This window comes from Scyliorhinus canicula, chromosome 8 (assembly GCF_902713615.1).
Source record: "Scyliorhinus canicula chromosome 8, sScyCan1.1, whole genome shotgun sequence".
Classification (NCBI taxonomy): Eukaryota; Metazoa; Chordata; class Chondrichthyes; order Carcharhiniformes; family Scyliorhinidae; genus Scyliorhinus; species Scyliorhinus canicula.
In genome coordinates this window covers 177324589-177347640 of record NC_052153.1, presented here as the reverse complement: position 1 = coordinate 177347640, position 23052 = coordinate 177324589, and the positions used below count along the sequence as shown (strand labels likewise).

Below are 23052 nucleotides of genomic sequence, written 5' to 3'. Positions count from 1 at the left end.
ATAACAACGATCCCACCAAACCCAAACATTAGCCCGCCTGTTCACACAAACAAATGACAAAAAGGAATTAGGGATCACACATAGTCGCCATTAACGCACACAACCCCACTCCCCCCAACCCTCCCTCCCACACGCCCCAACTAATGTTCGATGTTATCCAGTTCTTGAAAGTGCATAATGAATAATGCCCATGAATTGTAGAACCCCTCCATCCTTCCCCTCAGTTCAAACTTAATCTTCTCAAGAGTCAAGAATTCCAACAGCTCCCCCCGCCGCACCAGGGCACAGGGTGGAGAGGTACTCTCCAACTTTTCAGGATCCGCCTTTGGGCGATCAACGAGGCGAAGGCTACAACATCTTATTCCGCACCGGTTTCCAACCCTGGCTGGTCCCGAATATGGCCTCCCGGGGGCCCGGGTCCAGTTTCACGTGCACTACTTTAAAAATTACCCTAAAAACCTCCTTCCAGTAATCCTCTAACTTTGGAGAGGACCAAAACATATGAACGTGATTAGCCCCCCCACACACATCTTCCACTCCTTCAAAGAATTGGCTCATTCTCGCCCTCGTGAGGTGTGCTCTGTATACCACCTTCAGCTATATCAGCCTCAACCTTGCGCACGAGGTGGAGACATTCACTCTCCATGTCACCTCACGCCAGAACCCCTCCTCCATATCCTCTCCCAACTCTTCCTCCCACTTTGCTTTGATCCCTTCCAGTGGTGCCTTCAGCTCTTTCAAAATAGCCCCGTAAACCGTCAACACTACCCCCATCTCCACTCTCCCTGTCATCAGCACCTCCTCCAGCAATGTGGAGGCCGGCTCCACCAGGAAGCTCTGGATCTCCTTTCTGGCAAACTCTTGAACCTGCAGGTATATAAACATTTCCCCTCCTCCAGCCCATACTTCGCTTCCAGCTCCTTCAATCCTGCAAACCAACCCCTGAGAAACAAATCTTTTAGTGTCTTAATCCCTTCTCCTCCCATTTCTGAAAATTTCCATTCCACTTCCCTGGCTCAAATCTGTGGTTCTCCCGAATCGGCATTTCCCTTGACCCTGCCTCCAACCCGAAATGTTGGCGAAATTGCCTCCAAATTCCCAATGAAGCTATTATTACCGGACTCCCCGGGGTCATCGAGAGCTGCGCTGTTGCTAGTGCTTTCAGTCCCGACCCCCTGCACAAACTCTCCTCCATTCTGACCCACTGGGAATCAACCCCTCTGACCCAGCTCTCCACATTCGCCGCCCAGTAGTAATACATCAGGTTCGGAAGACCCAAACGCCGTGCCTGCCTTCCCCTCTGTCGCAGCACCTTTCTAACTCTGGCCACCTTCCCTCCCCATATGAACAAAGTAATCCTTCCCTCAATCTCTCTGTAAAAAGCCTTTGGCAGGAAAATTGGCAGGCATTGGAAAATAAATAGAAATCGCAGCAACACGTTCATTTTAACCACCTGTACCCAACTCGCCAGTGACAGGGAGACCATCCCACCTTGCCAGATCAACTTTCACTCTCCCCACCAAACTCAAAATGTTGTACCTGTGGAGTCCCCCCACTCCCGGGCAACCTGCACCCCCCAGGTACCTAAAGTGAGTCCCTGCCCTACGGAATGGCAGCCCCCCCCCCCAACCCCCGGCTGAGACACCATAAAATACTCACTCTTTTCTAGATTTAGTTTGTACCCAAGAAAGACCCAAACCCTCAAAGAGCTCCAATATTCCCCCTGTCGGCACACTCGGTTCCGACACGTATAACAGCAAATCTTCAACATATACAGATACCATATGCTCTATCCCCCCCGACCCCCGCACTATTCCTTTCCATACCCCCGAACTTCTTAATGCGATGGCCAATGGCTCAATCGTGAGTGCAAACAGCAGGGAGGACATAGGACATTCCTGCCTAGTCCCACGGTGGAGAGAAAAGTATCTCAAGCTGATGTTGTTTGTGCGGACTCTCGCCTTCGGCTCTTTGTATAGTAACTTTACCCAGTTCACAAATCTTGGTCCAATCCCAAACCGCTCCAGTACTGCCATCGAGCACCCCCATTCTACCCGGTCAAACGCCTTCTCAACATCCAATGCCACAACCACCTTTGTTTCATTCCCCTCCGCCGGTGCCATAACGACGTTCAATACCCTTCTAACGTTTGAAAAGAGCTGACTCCCTCTCATGAACCCCATCTGATCTTCACCTATCACCTTCGGGAGGCACTCCTTCAGCCTATCCGCCAGTACCTTCGCCAATACTTTAGCGTCCACATTCAGAAGTGATATGGGCCTATACGACCCACACTCCATCGGATCCTTATGTTTTTTTAGCAACAGGGAAATCGATGCATGCCCCAACATTTGTGGCAACACCCCCTTCCCTATCGCCTCTTCAAACATCCCCACCATCAGGGGCGCCAGCTTATCCTTGATTTTTTTATAATATTCTAGGGAAACCCATCCGGCCCTGCCACCTTCCCCAACTGCATCCGCACAATCGCACCCTTTTTCTCCTGCTCCACTATCGCTCCTTCTAATGTAGCCCTGTCCCCCTCCCCTAGCCTCGGGTAATCTAACCCACCTAGAAATTCCTGCATCTCACGGTGGCTCTGACCTGTGCAACTTCTCATAAAATTCCTCAAAGACCTTGTTAATCAGATCCGGAGCCACCACCAACTTCCTTGTCCTACCCCTCACCTGAACAATTTCCCTCACCATTGCCTCCCTTCGGAGCTGACCTGCTAACATACTTTGATAACATACCTTATCGCCATGTTCATAAACTGGACCCCTTGCTTATCTCAGTTGGCGTACCGCCTTCCTGGTAGATAGTCGGCCAAAGCTCGCCTATAGTTCCTTCTTCATTTCCAACTTCACTGGGTCTTCTGCATAACTCCTATCTACCTCCAACATCTCATGTATTACCCTCTGCCACTCCAACCTCTCCTCTTTGTCCACCCTGGCCTTAAACAAAATCACCTCACCCCTCACCATCGCCTTTAAAGCCTCCCAGACAACTGCCTTCGACACCTCACCCATACAGTTGAAACCTACATATTCCTCAATTACCTTTTCAATTTTGTCACGGAATTCTTGGTCCCCCAAAAGTCCTACACCTAATTTCCACCCTGGCCTCTGCGCTACCTTCTTCTCCAGTACCATATCCACCCAATGTGAAGCATGATCTGACACGGCAATTGCCGAGTATTCCGACCCGTTAACTCCAGCCAGCAAAGCCTTCCCCACCACGGAAAAGTCGATCCGCGAGTATACCTTATGGACTGCTGAGAAAAATGAGTACTCCCCCCCCCCCCCCCCCCCCCCCCCCCCCCCCCCCGATGGGACCAGCGAGCACAGCCGTGACTGTGTCAAAAGCCTTCTTAGCATCCAAATAAATCACATCCACTGGCTGACCCTTGTCAACACTACTGGTTACAACCTCGAACAATTCCGGTAGATTTGTCAAGTATGATTTCCCTTTCCAAAAGACATAGGAGCAGAATTTGGCCACTCGGCCGATCAAGTCTGCTCTGCCATTCAATCAAGACTGATATTTTTCTCATCCCTGTTCTCCTGCCTTCTCCCCACTGATCCCTTATTAATCAAGAACCTAGCTATCTCTGTCTTAAAGACACTCAGTAATTTGGCCTCCACCGCCTTCTGCGGCAAAAAGTTCCACAGATTCACCATCCTCTGGCTGAAGAAATTCCTCCTCATCCCTGTTTTAAAGGATCGTCCCTTTAATCTGAGATAGTGTCCTCTGGTTCTAGTTTTTCCTACAAGTGGAAATATTCTCTCCATGTCAAGTATCTAGGCCTCGCAGTATCCTGCAAGTTTCAATAAGATCTCCTCTCATCCTTCTAAACTCCAACGAGTACAGACCCAGAGTCCTCAACCGTTCCTCATACGACAAGCTCTTCATTGCAGGGATTATTCTTGTGAACCTCCTCTGGACCCTTTTGTTGGCCAGCACATCCTTCCTTTGATATTGGGCCCAAAACTGCTCACAATACTCCAAATGGGATCTGACCAGAGCCTTGTACAGCCTCAGAAGTACATCCCTGCTCTTGCCCTCTTTACATGAATGCTAACCTTGTATTTGCCTTCTTAACTGCTGACTGAACCTGCACGTTAACCCTAAGAGAATCGTGAACAAGGACTCCCAAGCCCCTTTGTGGTTCTGATTTCCTAAGCATTTCCCCATTTTGAAAATAGTCTCTGCCTAAATTCCTCCTTCCAAAGTGCATAACCTCACACTTTTCTACATTGTATTTCATTTGCCACTTTATTGCCCACTCACCTCGCCTGTCCAAATCCTGCAGCCCCCTTGCTTCCTCAATACTACCTGTCCCTCTACAGATCTTTGTGTCATCTGCAAACTTAGCACGGGTGCCTTCAGTTACTTCTTCCAGATCATTAATTTATATTGTGAAAAGTAAATCCATGCTGACTCTGTCTGATTCTGCCACTGTTTTCCAAATGTTTAGATCTTTTATAATGGACTCTAAAATTTTCCCGACTACCAACGTCAGGCTGACTCATATATAATAGAACAGTACAGCACAGAACAGGCCCTTCGGCCCTCGATGTTGTGCCGAGCAATGATCACCCTACTTAAACCCACATAACCCGTATACCCGTAACCCAACAATCCCCCCATTAACCTTACACTACGGGCAATTTAGCATGGCCAATCCAGCTAACCCGCACATCTTTGGACTGTGGGAGGAAACCGGAGCACCCGGAGGAAACCCACGCACACACGGGGAGGACGTGCAGACTCCACACAGACAGTGACCCAGCCGGGAATCGAACCTGGGACCCTGGAGCTGTGAAGCATTGATGCTAACCACCATGCTACCGTGAGGCCTATAACTTCCTGTTTTATCTCCCCCTCCCTTTTTAAATAGAGGAGTTACATTGGCTACCCTCCAATCTGTTAGAACTGTTCCAGAGTCTATAGAATCTTGGAAGATAATCACTAGTACATCCAATATTTCTCGGCCTCTTCCTTAAGTACTCTGGGATGCAGATTATCAGGCCCTGAGGATTTATTGGCCTTCAATCCAATTAATTTCGCCAACATGATTTCCCTGCTAACACTGATTTCTTTCAGTTCCTCCCTCTCACTAAACCCTGTGTGTTCCCCAACATTTCTGGTATGTTATTTCTGTCCTCATATATGAAGACAGAACCAAAGTGTGCATTTAGTTGGTCAGCCATTTTTTTTGGTTCCCCATTATAAATTACCCTGTTTCTGACTGACATTTGTATATTTTCAAGAAGGAGTCAGATATAGCTCTTGGGGCTAAAATGAACAGATGATATGAGGGTAAAGCGGGAACTGGTTACTGAGTTGGATGATTAGCCATGGTCAAAATGAATGGTGGGGCAGGCTCGAAGGGCTGAATGGCCTCCTCCTGCTCCTATTTTCTATGTTTCTATATAACCGTTACAAACAGTGTTTACTACAGTATAGTATAACATCATAACTCATCTGTTATTCAGCAATCGCCCTCTCTTTGTCGAGTGCGGAAAGGCCTATACTTACCAACAAATGAACTTACGGCACCTCTGTGCTGTCAATTTTTAGAATTTAACTGTAAACCACGACAAGCAGTACTGAAGAAGGCCTGTTTTTAAACTCTCTGATTCAAGATTCTGAAAACCAGTTTGAGCCAGTTATCTGATTAACAAGCTGCAACTCCCAAGCAGAGCCTGTGGGCCATTGTTTTAAAGCGGAAATAAAACCTCCAATCCCAAAGAGCAACTTTTAGTCAATTGCTAAATCAAAGAAAAGACTCAACTTTAGATGTGAATTACACCTTAAATTAAATTAACCCTTAAAACTCACTCACTCGCCAAACTTAAGCACCCGGAGATCATTCATAGGGATCGTACAAAGGTTCTGATAGACACAAAGGGTGCATTTCTGAAGATGGAGTTGATCTACAGCACTGTGTTCTTCTCTGCATCTAATGTGGGCCAAAATTCTCCAGTTATTGCCATTCACTTTTCCCGTCGGCCGAGTACCCACGCGAACAGATTTCCCGGCGATGTGGGGTGTCTTCAGTGGGAAGTCCCATTGACGAGCGGCGGGAAGACAGAATTCCGCCTCCAGCAAACGGCGGAAGAACAGGCGGCTGGAGGGCTAGAGAATACTGCCCCTGAACTGAAAATACTTATTGCTGACACCAGATGCAAAATTAAGTGGAAATCGTCACATTCCTCGCCATTCCCAAATTTAGCGTGTTCACCTCTAACTGGCCTGTCATGTAAACCCACGGAGTGCCGGAATAATGCCAGAAACCAATCATGCTAGTCATGGAGAATCTGTGAGGTGGTGATATGCTGTAATGGTTGCACTTCCTAGAGAGGTCTGAGGCAAAGTAGGGAGAGTCAGCTTGCAGAAATTTGAGGACCCTTGACTGCCAGTTGTTGATTTGCGTTTTGCTTTAGGTAAGACATACGGCATGCTGGCCTTCATCGGTCGGGGCATTGAATATAAAAATTGGCAAGTCACGTTGCAGCTGTACAGGATCTTAGTTAGGCCTCATTTGGAATATTGTGTACAATTCTGGTCGCCACACTACCAGAAGGATGTGGATGCTTTGGAGATGGTACAGAAGCGGTTTACTAGGATGTTGCCTGGTATGGAGGGCTTTAGCTATGAGGAGAGATTAGATAAACTCGGTCTGTTCTCACTGGAACGACGTAGGTTGAGAGGCATCCTGATAGAGGTCTACAAGATTAGGAGTGGCATGTGACAGAGTGGATAGTCAGATGCTCTTTCCTAGGGTTGGAGAATCAAGTACTTAGGAACATAGGTTTAAAGTGCGTGGGGAAAAGTTTAGAACAGATGTGCGAGGCAAGTTCTTTACACAGAGGGTGGTAAATATATGGAACGCACTGCCTGGGGAGGTGGTGGGAGCAGGTACGATAGCGGCATTTAAGGGGCATCTAGACAAACATACAAATAGGGTATGAATGGAAGGATACGGACTCTGTAAGTGAATACGGTTTTAGTTTAGGCAGGTACCATGGTCGGCGCAGGCTTGGAGGGCCGAAGGGCCTGTTCCTGTGCTGTATTGTTCTTTGTAGATGGTCCTTTCAATCATTGTGATAAAGAAGGATGTCTGATAGCCACTGTTGTCCTGATCTCCAGTCAGCTGGAGATTTGGCATGGTAATATCTTTTCCTGTTTTATATTACACCCCTACAGGCAGCTCGTGAAGGAAACATTCAAGGACCACAGATCTCAGCACCAAATGGAGCAGCGTGTGGTGAAGGAAATAACAAGTCAGATGATTACAATGAGTAAGCTACTTTCCATTTCACGCGGCCATTTAAAAAAAAATTCATTCATGGAATGTGGGCGTCGCTGGCTGGGCCATCCTTAATTGTTCTCGAACTGAGTGACTTGTGAGGCCATTTCAGAGGGGGCAGTTAAGACTTAACCACGTTTCTGTGAGTCTGGAGTCACATGTAGGCCAGACTGAGAAAGGACAGCAGATTTCCTTCCCTAAAGGGACATTAGTGAACCAGTTGGGTTTTTACAACAATCAGCAATGGTTTCATGGCCACCATTAGACTTAAATTCCAGATTTTATTCAATTCACAGTTCACCATCTGCCGTGGAGGGATTTGAACCCATGTCCCAAATCATTACCATGAGTCTCTGGATTACCAGTCCAGTGACAATACCACTCGGCCACCACATCTAAGAGAGAATTTGAACAATAATGTACCGAAGTAAAAACAAGTCATTTTCTTTAATTTAGTCAGGGAAACACAAAGTGACACATCATAGAAGGAGGCTAATGATGCCTAGAACATACAGTGCAGAAGGAGACCATTCAGCCCATCGAGCCTGCACCGACCCACTTAAGCCCTCAGTTCCACCCTATCCCTGTAACCCAATAACCCCTCCTCACCTTTTTGGTCACTAAGGGCAATTTATCATGGCCAATCCACCTAACCTGTGTCAGCTTGTGGGCAGAGCTATCCAATTAATCCCACTCTCTTTCTCGATTGATCTGTGCACTTTTTCCCTTTATGTATTTACCCAATTCTCTTCATAGCATTACTATTGAATCTGCTTTTATCACCCTTTCGAGCAATGCTTTCTAGATCACTGTGCTAAAACATCACTTTCCTCATGTGGTTCCCCTGGTTCTTGACATCTGTGTCCTCTAATTACTGACCGCCCCGCTACCGAAATCAGTTCCTCCCGATTTCCTCCATCAAAACCATTCACGATTTTGAATGCCTCTTTCAAATCTCCTCCTAACCTTCTCTGTCCGAAGGAGGACAACTCCAGACCGAACACCGAGGCACCTTATGGAGGGGGAGACCTAACGTAGGGTCAAGATTATCTATTTGTTTGTAATATAGGTAGTGGAAGGATCGAAGAAATGACTTCACTGACTGTGTTGCTGATGCCCAGGGACCTGCTATCTTTACCCAGTCAGGCCTACATCTGAATGCAGCCCTGACCTGTACGGTTGATTATTGGGGCCACTTGGGTATCCTTGGATTATCTAGGACTGGGTTGTCTTGCTCTACAGGGAGTGCAGCAAAGGTTTGCCAAACTGATTCCTGGGATGGCGGGACTGACGTATGAGGAGAGATTGAATCGGTTAGGATTGTATTAGCTGGAGTTCAGAAGAATGAAGGGGGGGAATCTCATAGAAGCCTATAAAATTCTAACAGGAATGGACAGGGTAGACGCAGGAAGGACGTTTCCGATGGTGGGTGTGTCCAGAACCAGAGGTCACAGTCTGAGGTGATGGGGTCGACCATTTTGGACTGAGATGGGGAGAAATTTCTTCACCAGAGAGTGGTGGGCATGTGAAAGTCATTACCACAGGAAATAGTTGAGGCCAAAACATTCTTTTTTCAAGAAGCATTTAGATACAGCACTTGAAGCGAAGGGGGTCAACGGATATGGGGGGAAGGTGGGATCAGGCTATTGAGTTGGATGATCAGCTATGATCATAATGAAGGGCGGAGCAGGCTCGAAGGGCCGAATGGCCTCTTCCTCCTATTCTCTATGTTTCTGTGCCTTGCCTACGTGACCCAGGTCCAGAGGAAATAAAGCAAATCTCAACATGGTGGTGTGATGTAAGCTCTTGCTCGGACTGAAAAAAAAATTAAGTGATGAACCACTGAAATAGAACAAAGAAAAAAGCCCCCATTCCCGCAATTCATATGATTCAAAATTTAATTTGTGTTGTTGCCATGTGACGCGTTAAATCACATCATCTCCCCTTTATCTAATTTTTAAAAAAAATACAATTATGGGATGTATTTGGGTCAGCATTTGTTACCCATCCCTAGTTGCCCTTCAGAAGGTGGTGGTGAGCTGCCTTCTTGAACGGCTGCAGTCCCTAAGCTATAGGTCCACCCACAGTGCAGTTATTATCCTTTACAACACAGCAGTTTGACCTGAACTACTGATCAGAGTTGTTGTTGCGCAGAAATCAATAAGCGGGTACTGAAAGCTGTGTCTTGTCCTGCAGCCTGTTGCACAGGGTGAGTAAGGAGCTGGCGGAATGGTACTTCCAGGACGGACGGGCAGTGTTGGCTGCATGTTGCCACCTTGCGGTGAATGATATTGAGGTACTGCATTTCTGCTTAATCATCTACAAGTCCCTGAGCTCCCCGATAGATCCAATGCTCTGCTTGTTTCTGTGCTCTTTTAGTGGAAAATGGGCTACGTACAGCCCAGGCAGTCATTTGTTTTTCGTAACTTGGAAGGGTAGGCGATCATCAATATTGTCACTCATTCATTTGTCTTTCCCACTCATTGATCAAGCAACCCAATCTACTAAGTCCTTCCACATACTTTAATCAGTTTTACTGCATTAATTGGACATGGATTTATTTTAATAAGTGAATAAACGTTGATGAACTGAGAGATATTGGGAGTGGTGCCCAGATGAAATATTACCATTAAGCATTTAAACCATCCAGGGTCACCACACTTTAGAGACTAGCTGATTGATCATTGGTGGGCCAGCTTTCAATGTAGTTTTGTAGAGCAAGAGCCTAAATTGTACTTTAGGAACAGTCATAGATTTTACAGAACTGAAAGAGGCCCTTTGGTCCGCCATGTCAATGCTGGCTCTCTGCAAGAGTAGCTCATCTTAACCCACTCCACTTCGTTTCCATGCAGACCTGCAATTTTTTTCTCTCTTCAGATGCTTATCGAATTCTCTTTGGCAAAGCTTGATCGAATCTACTTCCACCACATTCTCAAGCTTACCCACTCACTGCTTAAAAATCTTCCCTCGTTTTGCCACTGATTATGTTGCCAGTTGCCTTAAGTGGGTGTCTTCTCGTTCTTGACCTTTCCGCCAATGGGAACTGTTTATCTCCATCTACTCTGTCTAAACCCCTGATAAGTACGAGGTGATTCATTTTGGTAGAAAAAAATTGAATGCGGATTACAGGGTCAACGGCAGGGTTCTGAGGAATGTGGAGGAACAGAGAGATCTTGGGGTTCTTATCCACAGATCTCTAAAGGTTGCCACTCAAGTGGCTAGAGCCGTGAAGAAGGCTTATAGTGTGTTAGCGTTTACTAACGGGGGAATGAGTTTAAGAGCCGCGGGGTTATGCTGCAACTATACCTGACCCTGGTGAGACCACATTTGGAGTATTGTGTGCAGTTCTGGTCACCTCACTATAGGAAGGATGTGGAAGCATTGGAAAGGGTGCAAGGGAGATTTACCAGGATGCTGCCTGGTTTGCAGGATAGGCCTTATGAGGAAAGGTTGAGGGAGCTAGGGCTTTTCTCTTTGGAGCGGAGGAGGATGAGAGGCGACTTAATAGAGGTTTATAAGATGATGAGGGGGATGTTCAGAGACTATTTCCTCGGGTGGATGTAGCTGTTACAAGGGGGCATAACTATAAGATTTAGGGTGGGAGATATAGGAGGGATGTCCGAGGTAAGTTCTTTGCTCAGAGAGTGGTTAGGGTGTGGAATGGACTGCCTGTGATAGTGGAGTCGGACACTTTAGGAAATTTCAAGCGGTTATTGGATAGGCACATGGAGCCACCAGAATGACAGGGAGTGGGATAGCTTGATCTTGATTTCGGACAATGCACAGCACAACATCGAGGGCCGACGGGCCTGTTCTGTGCTGTACTGTTCTATGTTCTATGATTTGGAATATTTCCATCAAATCTAAATTACCTCTTTAACCACAGAGAAACAACAAGGATATTTCTGAGAAAACCAATTAAAGATGCACTTGAGGCTTTTCCTGCAGCAAAGCAAAAATTCTCAAATGATCTATAAACTCAAATAAATTACAGGCATGAACATTTTCTGACAATTTTTTTAAGTGATTACTTTTGATTGGCTCCAGTGCAGAGAGCATAAGTATTGGTGTTTGTGGCAAGTACTGTACTTTTCTACTTTATGCTGTGAATGAATTAGTTGGTTAAATTATTAGCACAACAAAACAACTCTGACAGGCAAAGTATGGACACTTTTGCAGATGCGTTTGTCATGAGGACGGTATTGGGTTAAGTAAGAAAAAGGTGGAAGAGTTGTAAAACTAAACCGATGATACGCTTTATGACAGATCACGCCGAAGCTTTAATTTTTAACACCTATTTAATGTGTTTGAATCACTTTCTATTGTATGCTGATGAAAACTGTCGACTACAAGTCCTAGAATCACAGAAAAGTTACAGCACAGAAGGAGGCCATTCATCCCATCTTGTCCATGCCAGCCCTAGGACACCCAGGTGCCCTTTCTAATCCCACCTGCCTGCACCCGGTCCAGAAACCTGTAGCTTAAAGCACTTAAGTAGTAAAGTGACCACAACTAAACTGCACTAGGACATACCTTGAGTGCTGTGAGCAGTGGTTAGACTACAAAGGGGGACATTCGAGAGCAGAGCAAAGCTCTGAGACAACAGTTTCAAAGGTCTGAGTGACAAAAGAAAGACTGGGGGAGGCGAAATGGGCTTTTCAGCCTTACTACAGGTGATTTTGCAAAGGTACATAAGATATTTCTGAGCACTGGAAAAATCAGTTCAGAATTAAATTGAACAGTGAGGGAACACAGAGTCAAACTAATAAAATGTGACCTTATGACTGAAGCCAAGAAATCCATCGTAAGCAATGACTGTGAAATAAACCTACAGGGTAGTGAAGTATAAAATCCTGGAATGCTTCAGAAATTATTAGATGTTGCAATGAAGGGTTTTACGATCCTGGTATGGGCTGTTAATGTTTAGAGCAGTGGTTTGTGCTGTGAAGACCCCCCCCCCCCCCAAAGTGTGCCGCGACAGAAGATTCAAAATGATTCAAAATTCATGTAATTAAACTAAAACTAACCTTCCACCTTCAGCTTTGTGTTGGGATCTCCCAAGATCTGACAGATCTTGGGCGTCCCGCGCATGTGTCGGCTGAGAAAGAGCGGCACATGCGTGGTTTAGATTTTTTAATGTTGGCAGGCCCATGCGCCTGACCAAAGGAACTTGGAGCTGAAGAGAAAGGTCCCATTCGCCTGCTCAAAAAGGCGAAAGCTCATAAAGGCGCAAAAATCCGAGGCGAAGTGAGAGAGACAGGGAGAGGTAAAAGAAAAACAGGAGAGAGGACAGGGAGAAGTTAAAAATGACATTCCTAACAAGAGAAGAAGGTAGCAAAAATAGGAGATGTGTCGCAAACTTTTTTTATAAGTATTGAGGTGTGCCATGACATATAAAAGGTTTGGAACCACTGGTTTAGAAAGACATCTGAATGCCCTGTAATTATCTGAAAGTACTACGCCACAACAGTTCACGTACTAACAAAACAAACGTAGTTGCATATATTTTTTAAAAGTAAAGAAAGAAAGCTTTAACAGATTAACACTACAGCTTATAGCTAGTTATGCTATGAATTTTACTTTTATTCCCCATCCCCACTCACCTAACAAAGAATTCATCTTTCTTAGGAAATCTCGAAGGCTCATTCACATCTCTAGGGTCCGTCCAAGTGTATGCCACAGCTCTTCAGAATTCACTTTCATTTCTCCTCAGTTTCTCAGGCTGGCACTTAGACTTCGAGAGCTCTTTCTTTCTGCGAGTATGCTGCTGCCTTCTTGCCCTGACTTTGGACAAACAGATTACTTTTTTCCACCCTTTTTCACAGCTTTCTCAGCTAACTGTTACATCTTTTCTGCCACAAGGCTAATTGCCTTTCACTGTGAGAGTCACTGGATATTTTTTCCTCTAGCTTCAAGCTATGCCAGTCTTCCAGCTCTTTCTCCTTCTCACACATTCTATTTGTTCTGGAACCTACATAATATCAAATCTGTAACTGCTTACTGCGAACCCCCCCCGAGATGAATTCAACAAAACAACCTTCTAGCCCCCAAAACCCATCTCCACTGCAATGTGGCATGCTTTAGGATGTTCCAAACAGAAATGCCAATTCATTATCTTTCCTTCAAAATAACCTGTTTGATCCTGTGACCCAAATGGATATATTTGTATCTCTAATGTGGTTTACGACCCTCTTTCCCAGAATTGCTAGTCCCAGCAGGGGACTTTAGCTGGGAACCATATAAATAATTTTGATCTGTTATAGATATAGTGCAGACCTTCTGGCTCTATTAAAAGCTTGAAGATGAGTCATTCATTGTTTAAAATTTCTCAGGACTAACTCTGACCTTATCTTTTAACTGTAATTCTCCCAGGTTGTTTGGCTGTATTTATATCAGAGTTGTTTATCAGTTTCTAATTTATTCCATCCACCAAATTTTTAAAATTCTAATTCCTAAAACTAAAAGTTAGATTCCAAAGTGTATTAATTATGAAGCTAGATATTTTCAACAAAGGGAAGGTGGACATTCGAGCACTCTGGCTGACTAAATATAAATGGTCAACTAGCCTTCCACATCTGTAACCATCTTGTGAAGATACCTTTAAGACCATCTTAAATTCGTACAGTCCAGAAAATTGGGTGAACAGCAACGTACTAGAAATAACGCACAAGAAGAAATTTAACCTCATGAAAGTTAAGAGCTGGTCTATTCAGTGTGAAATGCACATGTAATTACTATATTCATATTTAAAACATGACCTGCTTACTGTTACACAGCTTTTAAGAGGTCCCAGCTGAATTTTTATAATTGATAAAATATCAATTTATTTGCTTATAAGCGACTAGATGCTTTTCACATTTTATAGCTAATGCCTTTCGCTTTAAATAAACTTCTGGTATGTTTTATTATTGTTCAATTTAACTGACCAAAAATAAAAAGCTAAAGTTTTGCGTGCAATGCAGTTGTTGTTTGTGTAAGTCGTCAAATGCAGTGAATGCTCATCAGAAATTGGAAAATTCCTTTAATGGGCCATGATCATTGGCTGGGAAGTCTGGTGCAATGGGTAACGGCCCGTGCCGAGATACTCCGGTCCCAGCGAAGTGGGTTCTGTCGCGGTAGGTATGGCGTGCCTATCAAACTCTTCCGTTCACTTCAGCAGGACCGGAAGACCCTGCCGGGGGGAGGGGTCGGAAAATTCTGGCCTCTGCTTCTGAGCCGGAAGCTCCGGGTTCGGGGCCCACCCCAGGACCGATGGCCAAGGAAGGTGTGTCCATATCGCGGCCAAACAGGTTCAGTAGCAACGTTGAAATCCTTCCGACATATGGCATTGTCAGGTAGCAGGAGTGGGAGAGAGCCCTAGTCAGCCATGTGATGGAAAGAACATTATAGCCTGGGTCATCATTATCCATAGCTCCAGATGACAATGTGTGAGTGCATGTTACCACAGCAACTTGGAATTCCTGAGTGAAGCGCAAAACACCACCACCAAACATTTGTCAAATTAGGCCTATGTCATCATATTGAGGGATACTTGCTTAAAGCCACAGCATCATTTTGATGTTCAGGTATGCTGCTCCACAGATTTAGGCTGGAAAGACAATATACCTTCTCGAGCTTTTTCCAAAAGTTGTTATTAAGAACTTAAGGTGTATTGACGACTTTGACGACTCTTTCACTTTAAACACAGCTGGCAATGTCAAACTTGATCCGTGGAAATGAACTGGAGCTGGCGGTGTGTGTGGGAACAGTCCTCGGAGGTAACGCCATGCCTGTGACAAACTATGCCCTGGAACTTCTGGCCCAGAAGTGCATGTTAACAACAACATGGTGAGTGCACAGAACAGCTTAAAGGGAACAACTGAGGTAACATGTATGCCAAGGATCATTGAATCGCAGTGAGCATAGAATGTTTGGGCACAGCCCGATAAATGCAGGTCAGAGGCTGGGAATTCTGAGGCAAGTAACTCACCTCCTGACTCTCTGAAGCCTGTCACAAGTTAAAAGTGTGAGGGAATGCTCTCTTAAGGCGTTGGTTTAGCACAGGGCTAAATCATGTCTTTGAAAGCAGACGTTGGCAGGCCAGCAGCACGGTTCAATTCCCGTACCAGCCTCCTCGAACAGGTGCCGGAATGTGGCGACTAGGGGCTTTTCACAGTAACTTCATCTGAAGCCTACTTGTGACAATAAGCGATTTTCACACTCAACAGCTCCAACAACACTCAAGAAGCTCAACGCCATCCACGACAAAGCAGTCCGCTTGATCGAAACCCCATCCACCACCTTCAACATCCACTTCCTCCACCACCAAGACACAATAGCAGCAGTGTGTACCATCTACAAGATGAACTGCAGCAATCCACCAAGGCTACTTTGACAGCACCTTTCAAACCTGTGACTTCTACTACCTAGCAGGACAAGGGCAGCAGCTATGTGGGAGCACCACCACCTGCAAGTTCCTCTTCAGGTCACTCACCATCCTGACTTGGAACTATATCGCCGTTCCTTCACCGTCACAGGCCGAAATCCTGGAACATTAAAAACAAACTGCTCCTTACCTAACCCCTTTATTGTTTTTGCCAACAGCTATATTGGCTATCAAGGGGAACACGATTTCCCAATCTATTTGCATTCATTCTGTCATAGTTCTGAATTAATCATTGGGCGAGTTTTTCTGGCTGCTCACGCTGGCGGGATCTTACAATACCTTTGACAGTGCACCCCACCTGCTGCGGTGAGGGGTGCGCCCCATTGACAACGGAGGGACCAGAAGATCCGCCCACTGGCGAGCTGCCCTCCGCCTGCAGAACACGCCGCGGAGGCGGAGGAAACTCCAGAGTAATCCAGAGGCCCAGGCGGATGCTCTGGGAACATGGGTTCAAATCCCACCACGGCAGCTGGTGGAATTTGAATTCAGCTAATAAGTCAGGAATATAAAGCTAGTCTCAGTAAACATGGAACTAATCATCGATTGTCATACAAATCCACCTGGTTTACCAATATCCTTCAGAGAAGGAAATCTTCCATGCAAACCTGGTCTGGCCTAATGTGACTCCAGACCCACAACAATGTGGTTGACTCTTAAATGCCCTCTGAAATGGACTTGGAAGCCCGTTAGTTCAAGGCCAATTGGGGATGGGCTTTAAACACACCCACATTCCGTTGAAGGAATAAAGAAAACTCAAGATTCTTGTGTTAAACTGTCCAAGCTTTGCTATTCCGATATATGGGCTCATCTGAATTGTTTGAATGGTCATCATCCTGAAATCGCTGCAAGTCCCTTATGATTGTCAAAAATCCCACGCTTTAAAGATTTGTGATGATCGTATTCCTTTTTTTTCTCCTCCAATCTCCGGGCCCACAGCAGTTAGGAATTATAGATGAGATGCCGGTTGTTAACCTAGCTCAGAGGAGCAGCCTTATCTCTTAGCGAGATGGTTGAAGTTTCATGTCCCACTGCAGGGCGGGGAGTTGTGTGCATGATCTGTGTTGGCACTTCAGTGCAACAATGAGGAAGTGCTATATTGTCAGAGGTACCATCTGTCAGCTGTGATGTTGAAGCTTGGACGTGTCATCCCTTGCAGGCCGTGCAAATGATTCCGTGACACTATCTAATGAAGAGCAAGGGGGTGTTGCTTGTGCCCTGCCTAAAGTTTATTTTCTAACAAAAACCACTAATACTCCAAAGAATTTAACTTGCTGCTCTTTTTTGACCCACCTGTACACAAACTGCCCGTTGTGTTTGTCTACATTACAACACTGACTACATTTTGTGCTATATAAGAACATTTGAATATATACATACAGGCATACAAATTAGGAGCAGGAGTAAGCCACTCGGCCCATCGAGCCTGCTCCGCCATTCAATAAGATCATGGCTGATCTGATTGTGGTTTAACCTCTAAATTCCTGCTTTCCTCCGGTAATCCTTAACTCTCAGTTCTTTCTTTCAATAAGGGGGTGACTTCACCCTTGATTATATTTTCTTCCCCATCCAGAGGTGCCATCCCAGTAACACAGACAAGACCAGGAGCCCAAGAGCTTACATTAATCTAGTGCTTTTCACTTAATGCCCCCTCAAAGCTCTTCACAGCTAGTGAAGCATTCTTGAAATGCGGTTCCTGTTGTAGTGCAGGAAAACGAGGCAACCAAAACATGAACTGCAAAGTCCCACAGACAGCAGCAGCAATTAGGCAAATGACCACATCATTTCTCTTTGAAAATGCTCAAGAATAGGGGATTGAGGTGCCTTCAGGCGCTTTACATTATTAAGTGCTTTTTGAAGTTGCAGTGGCTGTTGTTATGTGGAGCTACATATGAGGAGCTCCTGCCACCCTGCCAATCCATGACACAATGTTCTCACCATCACTGGGTCCCCGATTGTTGAGCGCCACATGCATGGCAAAGCTGCAATTTGCTCGTCCCTTACAAGCTTCATCGGTGCTGTCATTTCAGAAAGAGTGTCTATTTTACTTACTTTTGTTTTTGACCTCCTGCTTCTAGCTTTCCTTGCGTTGGACACAGGTATTCCCACAGTTGGTAAAAGCGTAAACATTAGCTGTTGCTCTTGTAGTTGCACGTGGGCTCACTGTTCTCACACAGCTGTAAAGATTGCTGCTGCTGCTTGGTGCTGTTGTAGATTTGTAGTGTGTTTCTTTTTTACATGTTTCACAATTAAGTCTGGGTCGTACAAATTAGTGCTCCCGAAGCAAAGCTCCTCGTGATCGGAATGATCATTGGGAATCGTGGCCGTTATTAGTCCCTGGCTGGTTTCCCGTTTGTTAACCCTGGTGAATGGAAAACCATGCAGGGACAGTGAAGCATTGCCGCAGAGCTACTAATTTGTCAGGTCTGCCCTCTCTAGTAACCTTGCATGATTGTTCAATTGTGTGTGCTGTTTAAGCAATGCTGGTACGAAGCATTAAAGGAATCGGGGACTTCCAAGTGGAATGGAGATATTGTCAGTGACGTGCATGCTGAATGCATTGCTGCAGCTGCACGGAATTCATTGGTGCAATATTTAAACACATTTGTTGCACTGAAAGCACAATGATAAAACTGAAGAATTCTACACAAACGCAGAAACGCATTTGTTGCAAGCGCCACTGAAGCCAACAGTGTATGCAGTGGTCAAGGTGGAATTTGTTTTGGAATGACACAGGACACCATGTGGGGGAAGGTTGCACTGAATGATTCTCAATTTATGTTGGGTCTGTGGACAAAGATGAGGACACATTATGTAACTTTGACGTGACTTTGTGCAAAGCCTATTGGCTTATACCTTGCATGTAGAACCATTTATCCATTCCGCTTTTCAGCCCTGGAGATTGGTTAATAACTTGAACTCAATTCCACAATTAAACCATAATTTTGTGTTTATTACCTTAACGCTTTTCTTCCAAGTAATGCATAAGAGCACCTGAAGCTGTTCAGACATACTGAAAACCGCAGCTGGTTTTAAGTCTGATTTATTTTATTCATTCAATGAAGTGTAACAACTGTCTGTTGCCCCTGAAAGAACAAAGAAAAGTGCAGGACAGGAACAGGCCCTTCGGCCCTCCAAGCAAGCGCTGACCATGCTGCCCGTCTAACCTAAAATCTTCTACACTTCCGGGGCCCGTATTCCTCTATTCCCTTCCTATTTGTGTATTTGTCAAGATGCCCCTTAAACATCATGTACCTGTATATACCACCTCCTCCAGCAGCGAGTTCCAGGCACCCACTACCCCCTGTGTAAAAAGGTCTTCCCTCACACATCTCCTCTAAACCTTGCCCCTCGCACCTTAAACCTACATCCCCTAGTAATTAACTCTTCCACCCTGGGAAAAAGCTTCTGAGTGTCCACTCTGTCCATGCCCCTCATAATTTTGTTTAAGTTTGAAAAACAGGTGTCATTAAATAGGAACTCCATCAAATCTCTAAAATAGCAGCTTTATTCAAATGTATCGCTTCAATTTTCCCAAATAGTCAACGGAATACAGTAGTTCCTCAAGATTATGTAGGGCAGCACGGTAGCATTATGGATAGGGCAGCATGGTAGCATTGTGGATAGCACAATTGCTTCACAGCTCCAGGGTCCCAGGATCGATTCCGGCTTGGGTCACTGTCTGTGCGGAGTCTGCACATCCTCCCCATGTGTGCGTGGGTTTCCTCCGGGTGCTCCGGTTTCCTCCCAAAGTCCAAAGATATGCAGGTTAGGTGGATTGATAAATTGCCCTCAGTGCCCACAATTGCCTTAGTGTTGGGTGGGGTGACTGGGTTATGGGAATGGGGTGGATGTGTTGACCTTGGGTAGGGTGCTCTTTCCAAGAGCCGGTGCAGACTCGATGGGCCGAATGGCCTCCTTCTGCACTGTAAATTCTATGAAATATACGGTGACAACATTTTCTCCAGCCTCCCCGAACAGGCGCAGGAATGTGGCGACTAGGGGCTTTTCGCAGTAACTTCATTTGAAGCCTACTTGTGACAATAAGCGATTTTCATTTCATTTCATTTCATGTTCAAATATCAAGTAAGGATTTTGACAATTTCTAGGGTAGGCAGACATTTTCTTTTCCCTAAAAGTAACAGAGAAAAGGAACAATCATCAAGAATGTGTTTGGAAGATCATCCCGAAAGTGCTTTTGTTCTTCAGGTAACTTTGCGTTGACTAGAATTTTGTTCAATGTTCTCCACACCATGATTTTAAAGGGTAATGATTGCATATTGTAAAAGGGAATAACAGTGAACATTCTGCAAAGAGATTGAACTATAGGCTTGTTACAACGAGAAAAGTGTTTCTGCAGGTGTCCCACGAAAAGCATTTGAGGCACAGACGATTGACTGCTATAAAAATTTACTGACTGGTAAGCAGTTTGGTAACTTGGGTGCAGTCTGAGAGATGATCAACACTCTATAGATCACAGTGGTTCTAGTACGAACAGAACAAGAGGGGAATCCTGACTGGTGTTGAAATATGGATTCTTTCGATATTTCGATGATGAGATCTTGAGACTTGTATATTTAAACATGAACAATTTTATTATTAGTCTTTAATTATTACAGATCCCAGGTTACTGCCATGCTGCTCCCATGCAGCTGAGTTGCTTCTAGATTGTTCCCTCTGAGCCCATTACCATGTGACTCTGTACATCGTACCATGCGGGGTACTATTCCCCAGTCCGATGGTAACCTTGCTCTGCTGAACACTTTTACATTACAATGACATGCAGGAACAACGTTACAACTGGAGGCAGCCGATCTGGATAGGGATGTGAGGATTGATAAATCTAAAGTTTTACTTGGTTACACCTGTAGGTCAGATGGAATTTTGCTGCCAGATTTTAAATGGGTAGGGTGAAGTCCATTATAGACATGACGTGGAGGTGCCGGCGTTGGACTGGGGTGAGCACAGTACGAAGTCTTACAACAACAGGTTAAAGCCCAACAGGTTTGTTTCAAATCACTAGCTTTCGGAGCACTGCTCCTTCCTCAGGTGAGTGAGGAAGGAGCAGTGCTCCGAAAGCCAGTGATTTGAAACAAACCTGTTGGGCTTTAACCTGGTGTTGTAAAACTTCTTACTGACCATTATAGAGTCATTGGTCTTAATGGAATTTCCCCAATTTGGACTTTGTTTTATCCTTTTATGTGGACTTCGAAAATCATAAAGAAGCATTACTGTTAGTCAAATACTGTATGTTAATGGAACAATTATGTCCTCTTTTACCAACCAAATAAACTATGCAAGCTGTTAAGTAATCATGCATGCTTACTGACAGGCATGAAGCAATGCCCAGCCAAATATCTCAGTGAATTGAAATGAAAATCGCTTATTGTCACGAGTAGACTTCAATGAAGTTACTGTGAAAAGCCCCTAGTCGCCACATTCCGGCGCCTGTTCGGGGAGGCTGTTACGGGAATCGAACCGTGCTGCTGGCTTGCCTTGGTCTGCTTTCAAAGCCAGCGATTTAGCCCAGTGTGCTAAACAGCCTCTGTTCTGGGAATGCCTGATTCCAGCCAGGCTGCCTGACGAGACCTTTGATGGAATCAAGTCTCTCTGAGAAAACGAGTCAGAGTTGTCAGAATTCTGCTGGGGACTGATTTGTCAGAGCCGGGATCTGGCGTCAGGCCAACTCCCCGTTTGCACATGTCAGATTGCTATCTGCAAAGTCTTAAAGGACAGTGACGAGCAATAGCCTTGAATGCACTTAATAATGTAAGCATTTACCAGAGATGAAATAACAACAGACATCTGTGAAAATATTTGGCAGGATCAGGCAGTACCTGCAGAGAGAGCAAAATTGCATTTCAGAATGAAAAGTTGCTGCCCTGAAATGTTGGACTGTGTTTTCCCAGCTCAGGGGTTGGAAGCGGAGGATCCCAGGAAGTTAGCGGGCAGCCGCTTCATGATGGGCTCCCTGACTCTTTGCCACTGCTGGAGACGTTTCGCCAAGGGGTGGGCAGGAATGTGGATCGGCAGCCCACACCAGGGAGCAAGGCAGTCGATTTACATTATTGACTTTCAGACGCCTCACTTTCATTTTGTTGGTGTTGGAGTGGACACCTTCCCTCTCGCAGTGTGAGGAGGCCAGCAACTGAACAGAGAAGGTCTCCCTGAGGCAACCCGGGGGTCCACCTGATCCAGAGGCGTAAAGAGGGCTGCACGGTTAAGAACAGCAGCACTTCTGGCCCCCGCAAGCCACCTAAAGGGGTTTCCTAAATGGGAGATTGCCTCCTGGAAGATAGCTCCTCCGATCTGGCTCCTGACGAGTATGAGCTCGGGACCTCCATTTGGCCCCAAGCCGGGGCTCCCAAACCCTGTGTGAAAATCTTGTCCCTTAATTGCTCTCCCCACAGATACTGCCTGACTTCTGAGAATTTAGTAAACACTCTCTTTTTATCTCAGATTATCAGCATGTGCAGCGTTTTGCAGTTATTTTTCTCGCGATTTAATGACCCTGATCCAATAGATCCAGTCTCTTTCTTTTGGTAGCTTCTGTTTAATTATTGTTAGATGTTTTTTGCAGGGATCTAGCGGCTGATTTGCTGACTATGATACCTGACAGTGAGCTGTTGTTGGTCAAACTGTGCGCATTCTACCCAGGAAGCACTGCAGAGGTGGATGATCTTCATGAGAAGGTAAAGTTGGTTAGCACTGTTGCTTCACTGCTCCAGGGTCCCAGGTTCGAGGCCATTGTACCCGTTTTCAGAACATTAGTTTATGCAATAAACTGCAGCACGGCTGGCAGTATTATTTTTGGTGCGGCTGTGGGGTTTTCCAGTCCTGTCCGACACCGGGATTTAATTGGCGAAACACAATGGACATTTGGTTGGCCTGGGCACATCCCATGTATCCTTAACCCCCTTAGCCTTTCTTCCTTCCTCTTCTCTCTTACATGCCCTTGTCTCTTCACCCACTCTCACCTCTCTACTACCTCTCGCCTCACTTTAACCCTCCCCTCTCTTTCCTCCCTTCTGTTTACTGTCCTTTCTTAACCCCTTCCCTTTACACTCCCCCTTTCCTCCCTTTTCTCAGCTATGCTGACTAGCCACCTTGATCAGTTTGACAAAGTGACAAACGCACTAGCACCAAAAATACGGTAAGCAGTAGTGAGGCAATAAGTACAAAATGGGAACATCCTTTGGAGTGCAGGCTATCGTGTCTTGTGACTGCCTGTATCTTCCCTTCTTTCCTGCCCACCCACCTTAAGGCAGTGGTTTGTAAACTCCATGCAGCATCCGCCTGAACGTGGAGTCATGCA

General features: G+C 45.5%; 1 protein-coding gene across 6 annotated transcripts in view; it reads left to right on the top strand.

Annotated features, from left to right (window-relative positions):
* The window catches only part of wdr17 (WD repeat domain 17), a 233209-nt gene that overhangs the window by 183930 nt on the left and 26227 nt on the right, over window positions 1-23052 (top strand). For 5 of the 6 annotated variants that reach the window (XR_005461662.1, XM_038805765.1, XM_038805764.1 and 2 more), the window contains 5 exons: window positions 7213-7307; window positions 9512-9611; window positions 15003-15142; window positions 17816-17836; window positions 22318-22429. Coding sequence is in view for 5 of the 6 variants with exons in the window: in XM_038805765.1 (XP_038661693.1) it covers window positions 7213-7307; window positions 9512-9611; window positions 15003-15142; window positions 17816-17836; window positions 22318-22429 (468 nt within the window). In the remaining variant the exon portion in view is untranslated. The remainder of the gene's footprint in view (window positions 1-7212; window positions 7308-9511; window positions 9612-15002; window positions 15143-17815; window positions 17837-22317; window positions 22430-23052) is intronic. The other variant, XM_038805766.1, reaches the window with a different exon arrangement.